At 49.2% G+C, this 15,994-nt stretch overlaps 1 protein-coding gene across 1 annotated transcript in view; it reads left to right on the top strand.

Annotated features, from left to right (window-relative positions):
• LOC149325765 (ubiquitin conjugation factor E4 B-like) overlaps positions 1-8,232 on the top strand; it is a 125,686-nt gene extending 117,454 nt beyond the window's left edge. The window contains exon 17 of the mRNA XM_089562481.1: positions 7,904-8,232. Coding sequence (XP_089418607.1) covers positions 7,904-7,959 — 56 coding nt within the window. The 3' untranslated portion in view covers positions 7,960-8,232. The remainder of the gene's footprint in view (positions 1-7,903) is intronic.
• Positions 8,233-15,994: the final 7,762 nt, after the last annotated feature.

Raw genomic sequence — 15,994 nt, 5'->3', positions numbered from 1 at the left:
TTCGGAGTTAACAAACTTGTGCGCAATCAAGCTCTTCTTCTTGCCACCCAACACCACGGCACTTGCGCAGCCTCTCGACCAAGGCATCATTCGTTCGGCCAAGCACCACTACAGGAAGAACCTCCTACGCAGAATGCTCCTGGCGATGGAAAGCGGGAAGACGTACTTAATTGATCTGCTAGGTGCGGTGCACCTCCTAGCGTTCTCGTGGCAGCAGGTTGATCCTGTAACAATACAGAACTGCTTCGCGCGCGCAAAATTCATAGTAAGCGCAAGCGATTCCGAAGTCTGCGATCCCGCCGATGACTGCGACACCCTACTAACGGAGGTGTTGGAACGACAGGGTGGTGCGGAGGCTGTGAACTTCGAAATGTTCTGTGAGGTCGACAGCGACGTTGCAACCACTCCAGGCTGGTCGGACAGCGAGATTGTCGCCGCAGTTGCACCACCCCAAGGCGTTGAGGAAGACGCTGAGAATGAGGACAGCGGCGACGAATTGCCAACCGAAGATTTTAGCCCCACTGTAGCGGAAGCTTCGCAAGCATTGGCGGTAATGAGGGCGTTCGCCGAGAAGAGGGGCCTCATGGAAAAGCTTGCCCCCAGTCTCTCCAATTTTCAGACTGCTGTTGTCGCCGCACGGCCGCCACGGCGGCAACTGAAGACCGATTTCTGGTCGGCGGCACAAGAATAAAGTGCACGTACGTACGTGTATTTGTTGGATATTTACTGTGCCTGAATTTCTTCTCTTTTGGGGCGTGAATAATGGCAAATTTTTATTAGTTGGTTAAGGTGTACTACCGGATAGTGCGTACTATTCCCGCGTTCCCGCCAACTACGTATTAACGGGGTTTTACTGTACAAGTTGAAGGTGGTGCAGGCCTATGCGCCTACATGCATCCATGATGGCCAGATAGTTGAGAGCTTCTGTGAGGATGTGGAATCGGCAATCAACAAAGTAAAATCGCAGTACACTGTATTAATGGGTGACTTCAATGCCAAGTTAGGCAGGAAGCAGGTCAGAGACTATGCAGTAGGAGACTATGGCATAGGCTGCTGGAATACCACCGGGGAGTTACCATACGTACTTGTGTAAGGGCCGCACTCCCAACTTGGCAGCTTGTATTTCGGGGTGGGAAAAAAAAGGTAAGTGAAAAGGATTGATTCATGTGTGCATAATTTTTCCCATACGTTGGGAGCTGACAGACGAACTGCCTGCGACGCTCGGTACTGCCACGCACGTGCCGGACTCCATGTGGAATCATGAACATGCGGTGCTGCAGCGCTGCTAACTCGTGCGCTCAGCGTTCACACCAGAAAAGACAAATGTTATGCTGCGGGAAAAAACCGGAATCCGGTTGCACCCATGTAAGTGGAGTGTTGATTCGCATCACCCACCAGGCTTGGGCGCCACAGTAGCACGCCATTTCCCGGTATTGTTACACCGAGCGTGCTTCGCATCGAAGCTGCACCGAAAGTGCTGTGAATCTAGTCACAGTTTACTATAAAAGGTCTAACCTTGTTGCCAGCTGTCACATGATAACTTCATATTAAAATGAACGTGTAACTGATTTCCGCAAGACAGTGAAACGCACCCAAAAGCAGGCCAGGCGAATGCCACAGCACGCTGACGGCTGCGGGTCGCACGTGTGGCACGCCACTCCGACCCATTGGTGAGTCGAGCTCTAGATCTTCGAAGGATCTTGTCGTTAACTTAATCCCATGATGTCTGCAACTGATTGCAGCAAACTATTTTACTTTATGTGGTCAATTCGTACCGGTCGTCGGGCGCACATCCTATTATCCATAGCCCTGCCGCGGTGGCTGAGTGGTCATGACGCTTGGCTGCTGACCCGAAAGACGCGGGTTCAATCCCGGCAGCTGCAGTCGAATTTTGATGGAGGCGAAATTCTAGTAACTTGTGTACTGTGCGATGTCAGTGCACTGTAAAGAACCCCAGGTGGTTGAAATTTCCGGAGCCCCTCCACTACAGCGTCCCTCAGAGCCTCAGTCGCTTTGGGACGTGAAACCCCAATAAACCAAACCAAACCTATCGTCCATACTTTCAATGCATTATGTATTTGATTCGCCAGGACTGCACTAATTCATCATAAAAGTGCGTGTCGCAGCATAAAAAAAGGGATGCATAATCAGGGCTCCACTGTAGGCTGAAAAATTTTATGGAAAAATGCCGTTCCCCTTTAAGAGCCACACCCCTTTGAAACCACGAAAAAAAAAAAGTGCAGCCCTTACACGAGTATATACGGTATTAGTAGAGTTCGCAGAGAGAACTGATTTATGCATCATGAAGACCTTCCAAAAACAAGAAAACAGGAAATGGATGTGGAACAGCCCCCATGGTCAGTCTAAAAATGACATAGACTTCATTCATCAAATCATGAACGGATGATACTTTTTTACTTGCTTTATCATGACCAGTTAGGAATTAATAAAGCACTTTACACTGATACCGCTAACCCATATGCAACACGTTTCTATCACCCTAAAAAAAGTTAAAGAATATACCTGCAAGACTAATTTTTTTAAAGAATCATTCTTTCCAAGAACGGCTTGCCAGTGGAATGCCTTATCTGCTGATGTTGCACAATGTGCAAATGTATCTTTATTCTCTTGCGTGCTCTCCTGAATATCGAAGTGTGCTCACCGTATTGTTACTTGTTTTTTTTTTTTAATCTGGTTCAGACGTGGTGTTAAGTTGCATTGCCTTTATTCTGATTTGTCACGTATTTTTCATGTTTTTTTTTTTCTTGTCTTGCAATATAATTTTTGCTTCACTATTAACTTACGGCTCACTAGTGTCAGCTGGTTTGGCTCTAGCCACATGTTTATGATCCCCTGCATGAAATGTTCTTGATGCTATGTGTGTCATGTACGCCTACTCCTGCTTAAAGGCTGGCACTCAGGCTGTCAGTATTCTTATAAATAAAATGAAAAAGGAAAAATCCCATGCGCTCGCTCTGGTATTGTGCAGGATATAAAGGTCCTCAGAAAGGCGCGTTATAGCGACCCTAGAATTATAAGGTCCCGAAGTAGCTTAGACTGAAGAAGGAACTGAAGAAATTGGTCAAGTGGAAGCCCATTAACTAGTTAGCAGTAAGCTAGTTAGCAGTAAGAGGGAAAGTAGAGGAATTCAGGATGTTGCTGCAGAATAGATATGCTGCTCTAACTGAGGAAGATGATCTTAATGTTCAAACAGTAATCGATATCCTCATATCTATCATTACTGAGTGCATAGTAGAGGTAGGCAGTAAAATGGTTGGACAGGATACTAGTGAGCTACCTCATTAGGCGAAAGGGCTCATTAAGAAACTCCAGTGCATGAAAGCAGTGCATGCAGAAGCTTGGAAGAACGCTAACATTATCTTAATTCATAAGAAAGGAGATGTCAAGGACTTGAAGAATTACACACCGGTCAGCTTATTGTCCGTTGCCTACAAGGTATTTACTAAAGTAATCGCTAATAGGGTCAGGACAACCTTGGACTTCAATCAACCAAATGACCAGGCAGGCTTTCGTAAAGGATACTCGACAATAGACCATATTCATGCAATCAATCAGGTGATAGAGAAATGCGCGAAGTATAACCAACCCCTATATATAGCGCTCATTGATTACGAGAAAGCATTCGACTCACTAGAAACCTCAGCAGTCATGCAGGCATTGCGGAATCAGGGTGTGGAAGAGTGTTATGTGAAAATATTGGAAGATATTTATAACGATTGCACAGCTACCATAGTACTTCATAAAGTCGGCAGTAAAATTCCAATAAGGAAAGGTGTCAGGCAGGGAGTCACGATCTCGCCAATGCTATTCATCGACTGTTTACAGGAGGTATTCCGTGTCCTGAAATGGGAACAGTTGGGGATAAGAGTTAATGGAGAATACGTGAGTAATCTGTGATTCGCTGATAACATTGCCTTGCTAAGTCACTCAGGACATGAAATGCAAAGCATGACCATGAGTTAGACAGGCAGAGCAGAACGGTGCGGCTAAAAATAACATGCAGAAAACCAAACTAATTTTCAACAGTCTAGCTAGGGAACAGCAGTTCACAATTGGTAGCGAGGTGCTGGAAGTAGTAAGAGAATATGTCTGCTTAGGGCAGGTAGTGACCGCAGATCCGGATCATGAGAGGGAAAAAACTAGACGAATAAGAATGGGGTGGAGCGCATATGGCAGGGTTCTCTTGGGTCATGAATGGTAGCTTACCAATATCCCTGAAGAGAAAAGTATACAACAGCTGTATCCTACCGGTACTCACCTATGGGGCAGAAACGTGGAGGCTAACAAAGAGGGTTCAGCTTAAGTTAAGAGCAACGTAGCGAGCTATGCAAAGGAAAATGGTAGGTGTAACGTTAAGAGATCGGAAGAGGGCGGAGTGGGTGAGAGAACAAACGCGAGTTAATGACATCTTAGTTGAAATCAAGAGGAAGAAATGGGCTTGGGCAGGGCATGTAATGTGAATTCAAGATAACCGCTGGTCCTTAAGGGTAACGGAGTAGATTCCAAGAGAAAGCAAACGTAGCAGGGGACGGCAGAAAGTTAGGTGGGCGGATGAGATTAAGAAGTTTGCGGGGATACAGTGGCGGCAACTGACAAAGGACAGGGTTAATTGGAAAGACATGGGAGAGGCCTTTGCCCTGCAGTGGTTGTAGTCAGGCTGATGTTGATGATGAGGGCACTATTAAAGGCTATCAACCTGACAATCAAGGTACACAGGGCCAAGACAGTATCAACAGTGCCACAATGTGATTAGGGATCTCTTTCCTTGAGAGAGATAGCAAAGATAACAAGCTTTGCACTGTAAGAGCGGGGACAGCAAAAATTGTTTTCCTTATCTGGAGGAAACAAAAATCCTTGTTAAGGCAAAAACAAAAACAGATGTTATCAAGGCTTACTTTATCTCGAAAAGTGGTGACAGCTGTGTCAGCCTTTGTTATCTCTATCAAGGATAGAGAAAGAGTTCTTAAATGGGCACATCCTGGCTTTCCATTGCTCCTAATCACACTGTGGCACTGTTGATACTGTCTTGGCCCTGTGCTCAATGTTTTTGCCTGTGTACCTTGACTGTCAGCTTCATAGCCTTTAATAGTGCCCTTTTTTCACAAAATAGTCAGTTGGAAGTTCTGCACTTTGTGTGTTTGTCTTTGTGCCTTTGTCCCCTCCCTCACCAACCAGTCTGGTTCTGCTTACTTGGAAGTTTCACTCTTGGCCCAGTGAGTGTCGTTCTGTTGATGTGGAAGTTTCCCTCTCGCACCAGTCACTGTGGTTCTCTCGACGTGGAGTGTGGTTCTGTCGATGTGGAAGTTTACTTCTGGCGCAGCCCTGACTTGACATGCCACTCGCTGACATGGAACTCCCCAAGGCAGTCCCAGAATGTGGGTGTGCCTTGCTTAGGGTTTGATCGTGTACACACGGGTTTTTTCCGGCCTAGCTGTTGCCCTCGCACGGTGCACACATGAAGTATGTTATGTTCATCACAATGGGTGGATAGGTGCATAAGCGGGCGGGTGGGTGGTTTAGGTTGAATTGAATTTCGAGTACTTAACTATTCAGCCGAATATTTGAAATTATGGAACATTCGCACATGCCTACGCCATCAGCAAGCTCTACAAGGCAATGCAATTATTTCCCCCCATAATGAACAATTTTCGGAGCAAGATTCTGCTTCCGCAAAATTTTCCTGATTTTTTTTTTTTCTGCGTCCACTTATGCCCGCATCTTGATAGGGTTCACCAAGCGGCTGCTGAAAACAGTTCACACTTTCAGTAGTGCAGCTGACTTTCCCTGCGGAGTTGGAATTAATGTGCAGACATGAGTGCACAAAGGTGCAGTACGGAGCATGGCTGTCTGCAACAGTTTTGCCAATGACTAGGACTAGGAACTGCAGCAAATGGTGTGAGGAAGCTTTTGGATTTTTTGTGTGCTGGCAAAAGCATAATGGAAATCGGTTCTGTGCTCATTTCAGCACGAAGCCTAAATGTATGACAAGCTTTTTTCCTGAGGCTCCATTGCAGAGCACGTTAGACCTAGCGACGCTGCGCATGTGGCGCGTAGCAATCCACTGTCACCTAGCTTGCCAGTGGGTGCCACATCCGTGCGAGAAGCCTGACACCGGCTAGGATGGACTCTAGTCTCGCTTTTGCACCGCAGGTAAATATAGATTGAGAGGACATAGTAGTAGCGCTTAAAAAACAACAAGGACGACAGGGTACAGGGTTGCATGTCAGGTCAGGGCTGTGCCAGAAGTAAACTTCCACATCGACAGAACCACACTCCACGTCGAGAGAACCACAGTGGCCGGTGTGAGAGGGAAACTTCCACATCAACAGACAGGACGACAGGGTAAACACCAACTAGCCCAGCTGTCTGCCTTAAGTGCCTTAAAGGTAAATATAGTTCGGGCAGTGACCTAGCACAGGCACTACTGCATGGCGATATGTGTGTACCGTGCGTCGCACATCGTTTTCGAAGAATCGTAGCGACAGCAACCGAGGTGCATGTGATCCCTATGCAGCACGCAGTGATGTAAGTGTAGATGTGCCTGGTTCATGCTTCCAGGCAGCGCTGTCTCAGTACTGCAGCTTCTCGCAGGGCGAAAGCAGGGCCACTTTTATAACGTACACAGAAAGGATTTTGTTTTGATAGGAAATGTAGCGGTTTCATTTATTACGGGAATATATCTGTTGTCTAAGATTTCCGGAGCTCCAAGAAATCGTGCCACAGCGCCAATTTTTGAACTGCGAAAGACCAAAGCTGACAGATTTTTGGACAATAAAAGTTGTTCGTAAACTGTCCACTCCTAGTCTGTCACTGTTCTGGCCCAATTTCATGACAACGGAGCTTCCACTCGACCAAAACTTTTTGTGGGTCTCGTGAGTTTGGTTGGAGCGGGATTCGGCTGTTGCATTACTGTCTTATTAGTAGTTATCCATGCGATGGCATACCCCGGCTCATGCTATTCTTTGTAGATGGGAACGAAGAATGGGCCACTAACTTGAGTAGCAACAGTGGGGAACAAAATTCAAACCTCCCCAAGCAAATCTGTCTGATTGAATCCAAGATGGCATCAGTCACAGCAACAAAGATCGTGTTCATGGCAGTGAAGCTACATAGGTAAAAAATTGGACATTAAAATCGAAACTTTCGAACATCACAAGGTCTTGCTGACATCTATTTTATACGTATGAATCAAACTTTTGGACCCCAAGAAGGTCTTAATATTTCATTTCATTTAAGTTATTGTTTGCTTAAAGGCCCGAATATTTGTTGTGGATAGGAGCACGTTTATTTATTTATTTGTCAAAGAGCCCACGGTGCCAGAACATTACAGTGGGGGTGGGTTACAATGTGACCACTCGGCAGCCATTCCCTTTTGGGTTCAGAAAAGAAAGACATTGTTTGTCACAATTTCACAGGCCTTAAAATCATTGTCAATGCGGCTTAGTTTATAAAAAGGCTAATCCAAATACTTTTCGCACTCAACACAAACAGCTGAATAATAAATTGCATAAAAGAGCTTCAAATGCAGTTTCATTCGGCGTGTGTCGAGCAGTTCCCAGTTGAGTGCTTCTTTCGTGAGGCAATGTTCTGCACCCTCTCCAACTTACCTTGAGCAGGAGGTGAATCCAAACTGCAAATGTGTACTGCAGAGTTGGGCTAACATAATTCTTATGTATAATGTCCCAAATAGAATATAGAATTCCTTTAAAGTGCATGACAGTTCCTCAATAACATCTGAAGTGTCGTGCAAGTAGGAATTATCAGTCATAAAAAAATTGGTCGGCTACTCAATGCCTTCTGGTGAAAAGTGCAGCCGCATAATATGCATGGTTTTGCATGTGTGTCAGCTACAGAACAGCACCCTTGCTTTACCTCTGTGCAGATGAGGAACTCCGGCAACGCATCACAGAGTGGAAGCAGTCGCGGTCCGGCCAGTGAAGAGTGCAGCCATCGAAGAAGCACCAGTGGTGATAAATGTATTTATTGCACACCGGGGGACCATGCGCGTGATACCTGCGAGGCTTCCAGTGTGTCTAGGCCTGGACGAGCAGGCGTGCCGCACTCGGAAAATGCTCATTCAGAGGGATGATGCACGGCACACAGTTGCTTCCGTCAGTAGCCAGGAGGGCCCACTCTTTCCTGGGGGTGTCATTTTGTATATTTGTAGATTGCTGCACCTTCGGGTGGGTAATAAATAAATATGGCGCTACAGCTGTGTCTTCTTTTCCTGCTCCCTGCACTGTGGTGTAGCCCTACTCTAGTTGGAGAAACAGCAGTGCAGGGTAGCATTTTAATGCCACTGGGGGTCCCCGGAAGCACAACCTAGGTGGGCCATGGAACCCTGTGGCAACCTGCCTTGTGAGCAGACTGACCACCTTGGCAGGTAGATCGACTGATCGCGAGTAGCAACCTCTCGCAATCCTGATGTCTTCCTGTTGTTTTCGCAATCCTGATGTCTTTCCGCAGGTAAGTACAAATTTTGGTTGAAAAACAGCGCCTAATAAGAATACAGTGTAGTCCACTTATAATGATACCAGATATAACAATATATCGGTTATAACGATCAAATTATTTAGATTTATCAATTTTCCCATTGCCCCTATGTAAAAATAAACCACATATAACGATACGATTATCGGCGATATATCGGATACAACGATAGAATTTTGACCGCCTTGAAAATATTTACTAGGAAATCTCGTATGAATGTGTGCAAAAAAAAATGGCTGAGGCTTAACTTGGTTAACCCTGGTCAGATGCGAAGCATATTGATGGCTAGGCTTGGTAATACATGGCTTTCCTTGGTTGAATACTTGGTCATTTTAATACAACCACTAGAAGCCTTCGTCGTGGGGGAAGACAAGGCATGGCTACAGCGGAACGCCCACTAACCCCTAGACGCGCGTTGGGTGGGCGCCTGGATTGCCACGGAAGCCGCGTCCGCCTGCCCGGTGGAGCGAGCGTTTCACCTACACCGAGTTTGAACGCGCGTTCGAAATGCGCGGGAATGCCCCTCGAGGACATTCCGGTGTCTGTGCGATGGCATCGTTCTCCCTCTCCCAGCGCGTGACGGCGATCTGTCGTGACGTCATGTGTCACGTGGTGTGACGTCACTGTACCACGTGATGTGCACGGCGTGTAACCATGGCGAAGGGCTGTAGTGTACCTCCGTCTTCCTCTGTCGTGACGTCATGTGTCACGTGGTGTGACGTCACTGTACCACGTGGTGTGCACGGCGTGTAACCACGGCGAAGGGTTGTAGTGTACCTCCGTCTTCCTCTGTCGTGACGTCATGTGTCACGTGGTGTGACGTCACTCTACCACGTGGTGTGCACGGCGCGTAACCACGGCGAAGGGCTGTAGTGTACCTCTAGTAATATTCTTCGCATAAAAATAAAATTATTTGAAGAGAATGACGGGAAAAGTGCCGCAAATAGACCGTTGTGGAGAAATCCGCAAGGAGGCGATGCATGCGGCCTTTGGAAGTAAGCGCCATCATCATCGCAATCGCTAGAGAGAGAACTTGGGGAGAAGGGGAGTGCTTGCTTAGCCGCCAGCACCGCCAGTCCGTTCGCCACTGCCGTGCGAAGGGTGCGGCCGTATCGCTATCGCCACGATCACACGATTGTACGTGGAAGATGGCGCCGACTAAGCGGAAGGCGATCTCTCTCGAGGTGAAGCACCAGATCCACCAGGATTTCCGGCAGGGCTTCAAGGTAGGAAGCCTCGTAGCAGCCGCAGCGGCCTTACGCAGCACCAGCCGCCGAAGACGATGACGCAGAAGTGCCTCCAAATTGAGCTGGACTCTCGTGCCGGCGAGATGCACTGTTCGGCTGCGCGCCATCTTCCATCTTAGCACCCAGCCACTAAATCCATCATTTACTTTCTCGTGCCGGCCTCATACATTTCGGGTCCAACAAACTGGCGACTCCGGGCGTCCGCTGGAACACCCACTCCCACCATGGCGAACGCCGACAACAACGCCTCCGCCATGCCTGGTGACGGACCCTCCAGGGCAGTCCCTGTGCTGTCCCTTCGCCTTCCCCAGTTCTCAGCCTCCGATCCTCAGCTCTGGCTCGCTCAGGTCAACAGCCAGCTCACTATTTTCCGCATCACTAGCCAGGCGCAGAAGTTTCATCATGTCACTGCGTCACTATCACCTGAGATTGCCGCTGAAGTCCGCGACCTCCTCATAACTCCGCCCGCCTCGGCCCCTTTTGACACGTTGGCTGCTGAGCTCATCTACCGAACAGCTGCCTCGGAACATCGCCGTCTCCAGCAGCTCATCTCCTCCGAAGAAATGGGGGACCGCAAGCCAACACAGTTGATGCGGCGGCTCCAGCAGCTCCTGGGCGACAAGGCAGACCAAGACTTCCTGCGTGAGTTTTTCCTTCAGCGTTTGCTGTCATCGGTCCGCATGGTGCTTCTGCCCGCCCAGGAGTTACTTTTGGAGAAGCTTGCTGAGCTGGCAGACTCCGTCATGGACGCTTCTTTCTCCGGTATTTCTCTCGGCGCAGTCTCGCAGCCTCCCATCCCGCCATCATCTCTTCCCTCCTGTGTTGACCATCGCCCAAATTGCAAGTCTCTCCGACCAAATAGCTGCACTGTCGACTTCCCGCTCTCTCTCGCCTTCCCGTCGCCAGACCTCACCTCACCTACGCAGTACTACCCCACCTCTTCAAGGTGTTTCAAGTGCTGGTAGCCCCGCACCTTTGGTAAAGCAGCGCGTCGGTGCCCCCTCCCTCCCTGTCGCTTCCAGGGAAACTCCCCACGACACCACTGGAAGCGGCAAGTGGCCTCACCCCACAGACCACCCGCTTATTATTCCTTCGTGACTACAACTCTGGCCTTCGTTTTCTCGTTGACACCTGTGGGGACGCCTTCGTCCCCTGCGTTCGCTTTCCCTAAACGCACTAGTTCCCTGTAGTTAGCTCCCACGAAACGCGCTCTTCTCAGTTTGGTTACTTTAACTAACAGGGGAGGGCGCTCGCGTCGCAGCGACACCAGCGCCACGGATGGCGTTTTGCTGCGCGCTCGAGGGGAGCAACGGGGTCTCTTCTGCTCGGCACCGGGATAGCTCGCGGACGTTTCGCGAGCCGCTCCGCTCTTCGCCGCGGGCGCCTTGTGTGGAAACCTGTTCCCCTCAGCTCGTCCCGTCTGGCCTCGGAGTTTTGCCCCCTGCCCTACCGTGGGCGAACGTTCGCTCGTAACCGTGTTGGTGAGTCGGACATCCTCGATTCCTCAGTGTATTTTGTTGCTAGCTGGCGTTATTGTTGTTATAGCAATAAATGTCTTGTTTGTGTCAGCCAATGCGTCGTTCCTTTGTTCCTGCAGAGCAAGGCCCGCCGTGGTCGGCGTGCGCTCGGTAGCGTACGCGACCACGGCGTGGGGTCCGCGCGGCTTTGAACTGTCAGCCGCGGTTAAAAGGGGAGAATGCATTTATCTCCCCTATCTTTCAACCCCACATCTGCCTCAAGTGCATGAAGACCAGGTTACCCTGGAGACTACTGCAGAATCCTGGCCTGCAGTGGTCAACCGGCCGTCCTCTTCGCGGGCCTGCGGACACGTAGTCCGCGGGCCATGCGAGTCGTCCCAGCGGAGACCTTCACGCCGCCTTCGGAATACCGCGGAAGACTGCGTGCACGCTGTCGGCGTGACCTCCGCTGCAAGACCTGCCTCAAGTGCATGAAGACCAGGAGACTCCTCCATAGCATGTAACTTGCAGGCGCGTTGGTCTATTTAAGGTTGGGGGGGATGTGGGGACGCCTTCGTCCCCTGCGTTCACTTTTCCGCATTGCACACCCCACTGTTGTTAGCTCCCGCCGAAAAGCACTCCTCTCGGTTCGGTTACTTTTAACTAACAGGGGAGGGCGCTCGCGTCGCAGCGACACCAGCGCCACGGATGGCGTTTTGCTGCGCGCGCGTGAGTGATAGCTGGCTCTCTTCTCCCTGGCCATCACCCGCACGGAGGCGCGATATATACTGTCAGATTCCAAAACTGCCATACTAAATTTTGCTCGCGGGAGAGTTCACGTCCCTGCATTTCGCATACTGGACTCCCTCGCCGCGCACCCGCCCCGCCATGTGGAGCTGATATGGGTGCCTGCCCACTCCGGGAATCCCGGAAACGAGGCCGCCAACGCTTTAGCCCGAGCTTCTCTCAACCGGGCACCGGCGGCCTCCGACCTGGGGTTCTCGCGGGAGCGCATGCACTCATTCAGTGAAATGACGCAGGCCTACAAAGCCGAGCGTCGGCTCTACCCCCCACCTCATCCTTCCCTCGACAATTACCATCAGACACTTTGGAGGCGGCTCCAAACACGCACTTTGCCCTCCCCTTATATACGCTCGCGATATCACCCAGTCCACACGAACCCTTCCTGTACCCTCTGCCACCACCCCAAAGCCACCCTCGACCATATTCTTTTCCTCTGCCCGGCGGATCCTCCCCCGCGGGGCCTGGAGCACCTTACCTCATGGGAGGCTTGGGAGACCCTACTGCGCTCCGAGGACCCGGCCAAGCAAGCCATCGCCACCGGCCGGGCTGCCAGCGTCATGAGCCTCCGGGACATGAACGTTTGAGTGCAGTGGGGCCGTGCGGGGGCCCAAGGACCGACGTGTCCAAAACTCCCTTGTTATAAATAAAGTTTTCATCATCATCGTCATCTCCCTGGGACCGGGAAGCTCGCGGACGTTTCGCTGGCGGCTCCGCTCTTCGTCGACGGGCGCCTCTTGGTCGGAACTTGCTCCCGCCAAACCCGTCCCGTCCGACATCGGAGTTTTCCCTCTGCCCTACCGTGGGCGAACGTTCGCTCGTAACCGTGCTGGTGAGTCGGACATCCTCGATTCCTCAGTGTATTTTGTTGCTAGCTGGCGTTATTGTTGTTATAGCAATAAATGCCTTGTTTGTGTCAGCCAGTGTGTCGTTCCTTTGTTCCCGCAGAGCACGGCCCGCCGTGGTCGGCGTGCACTCGGTAGCGCTCGCGACCACGGGGTGGGGTCCGCGCGGCTTTGAACTGTGTCAGCCGCGCTTAAACGGGGAGAACGGATTTATCTCCCCCATTTTAAACCCCATACACCGGAGCAGAGGTGAGCGTCCTCCCCCGCAGTCTTACACCGTCAACTTCTCGCAGTCCTGGCACATCTCTCCAAGCCGCAAACCTCACCCCCATCGCTATGTACGGCGAAAGGGCTCTTACACTCAATTTGGGCCTCCGACGTGTTTTCCGATAGGTTTTCCTCGTCGTAGACGTTCGCTACCCAATCCTCGGAGCTGATTTCTTGCGCCACTACAATCTGCTTATCAATATGCATAGCAAGTGTCTCGTGGATGCCATGACGAACCTCTCTGCTCAGGGCCTCTGTAAGGTCGTCGTTTGCACCCGCTTGTACGCGTTTCTTTTGCTTGTGTTTTTTTATACAGTTTATAGTCCAAGGTTCGACAGAACACCGTCTGGTCAGGGTGAAGCATTATTTACAAACGCAAATAGGGTCACTGACCAAGTCAGAAGATGAAAAATGACGTTCCTGGTCCCATACGGGGCCCTTGTTCACAATAAGGCTGTCGCAGAAGAAGGTATGGTTATATACGCTTCAGAATCTTCTGCAATCTTTTCACGTAAATATGATGTAGCGTGCCCTGATTCTTGTTTAGCGTGTTGGCCGTTGTCTGGATGATTAGGGATTCTAGATGCAGTCTTGCAGATAGGTTTCTTTCCGTCGCCAAGATTTCCACCTCATCCCAGCCTATCTCGTGGCCAGTGGACAGCACGTGCTCTGCAACTGCATTTTTTGCTGCGCGCTTGTTTCTGACGTCGCCCTGGTGCTCCTTCATGCGCCGCTGGAAGTTCCCGGTTTCCCCAATGTAGACGGAGGGGCAGTCGCTGCAAGGTATCCGATAAACAACGCCAGGGAACTTGGCACTTGGTAGCGGGTCCTTCACGTTGACCACAGTTACGCCCCGAGCCGCTTCACCGTGACGCCGGGCGTCCCGGGCGGGGAGGAAACTTTTGTTCGTCTTTTGTATGCTGTTCGGAGTTGTTTCGTACAGCGGTACCCCGAGCCGCGTCGGCGGGGCGCCGCGCGCCTTCGGGGGCGGAACTTTTGTTTGTCTTTTGTTTTTAGAAGACATAACACAAAAAGGACACGGACGACACAGAAGTGGACAGGACAGGCGCTAACTTGCAACTTTATTTTTCGAAAAGCCACCACGTCTAATATATAGGAGCCGATCACCACCATCAAGCGATGAGCATGCGCAAAGAAGAGCACAATCAGGATTACAGCGTGTGAAAAATAAGCAAAAAATTACGATAAAGTAACAAAATGAAAGCACGGTGCCGGGGGAACAATGAAAGAAAAGAGACATCGTGTACTGAAACTTACTGCAAAAAGCGCTTTACAAGCTTGTCAAGGTTAAGAGCCAAACAAATAACGCGGCAAAAAGGGGATATAAAAACAGATCGACTAAAAGATGAGGGGAGTGTATAAGGCTCCACACTGAGACAAGTACGTGGTGAAGACAGAATGACAATGGGGAAACTACATTTAAGGGCATGGCAATGAAAGTAAAAGATAGCAGAAAATTAGGCCGAAAACAGATAAGGGCTGTGATACTATACATAATCAAATGATAAAACTAGGAAACTAGGACACAATGAAATATATATGAAAAAATACAGAGAGACCTAAACAGAAAAAGGATAAAACCAGACGTATAAAACACGAGTGTAAAGGGCTCCACGCTAAAACAACGAGGGGGGATGCAAATATGAGAAAAGGAAATAACAAATGAAGTAAAAGTCAATAAAATGCCAAGGAATAAAAGCAGCAGGAAAACCCAAAGGAAAAGCGGAACCGTTCCAGTTCACAACAACAAGAAAGGGTGCTTACCATAAGCATTCTTGACACATGGTTCACACCTACAGAGGCCTGTGTACTGTGCGATGTCAGTGCACGTTAAAGAACCCCAGGTGGTCGAAATTTCCGGAGCCCTCCACTACGGCGTCTCTCATAGCCTTAGTCGCTTTGGGACGTTAAACCCCATAAAACCAAAAAACCAAACACCTACAGATAGCCATCAAGGAATTCATCTTCACTGTCCAGTAATTGAATAGAAGGTGCGCTGACGCACTTTTTCCCAGCTTTTCTTATAAAATACGCCTCCATGACTTCACGCTCTGTTTTTCCTTTAGCTGATGTTAAGAATTCTGTTTTATCTATTTTTGGATAGCATCCGCTCTCTTTCTCTGTGTCACATGCTTTGCAATGGTCGGCCAGGTTACTTCCTGATTTGTTGTGTACGCATAATCTATGTTCTCTGGCCCTGTCATTGAATCATCTTCCTATCTGCCCAATGTAATGACGCCCGCAACTGATAGGAATTCTGTACACAACGTTCGCCTTACATTCCGTAAACTTTGTTTGATGTTTCGTCGTGCAGTCATCTCGTTTTACCATTTTCTTAGTGCAGACATTGGAAAGCTTACATGGGGCAGAGAAAACTACTTGTACATTATAACGCGCTGCCAGCTTCTTGAAATTATGTGAGAACCTATGATAATAAGGTATTACCTGGACAGGAGTCTTGCCTTTTATCTCTTCACTCCCTTGCTCACTACAGGAAACCTTGGGGGCTTTCAGCTTTTGCAGAAAGCTTTTGCAGAAAGAAATATTTCTCATATTTGCATCCCCCCTCGTTGTTTTAGCGTGGAGACCTCTACACTCGTGTTTTATACTTCTGGTTTTATCCTTTTTCTGTTTAGGTCTTTCTGTATTTTTTCATATATATTTCATTGTGTCCTAGTTTCCTAGTTTTAAACTTTTTTCATTTTTTTAATTTGATTATATATAGTATCACAGCCCTTATCTGTTTTCGGCCTAATTTTCTGCTATCTTTTACTTCCATTGCCATGCCCTTAAATGTAGTTTCCCCATTGCCATTCTGTCTTTCTTCACCACGTGCTTGTCTCAG

This window comes from Amblyomma mixtum, chromosome 10, assembly GCF_055824585.1.
Source record: "Amblyomma mixtum isolate Tamu chromosome 10, ASM5582458v1, whole genome shotgun sequence".
In the NCBI taxonomy this organism is placed as follows: domain Eukaryota; kingdom Metazoa; phylum Arthropoda; class Arachnida; order Ixodida; family Ixodidae; genus Amblyomma; species Amblyomma mixtum.
The sequence above is the reverse complement of the archived record's forward strand: the minus strand, read 5'-3'. Positions and strand labels throughout refer to the sequence as shown.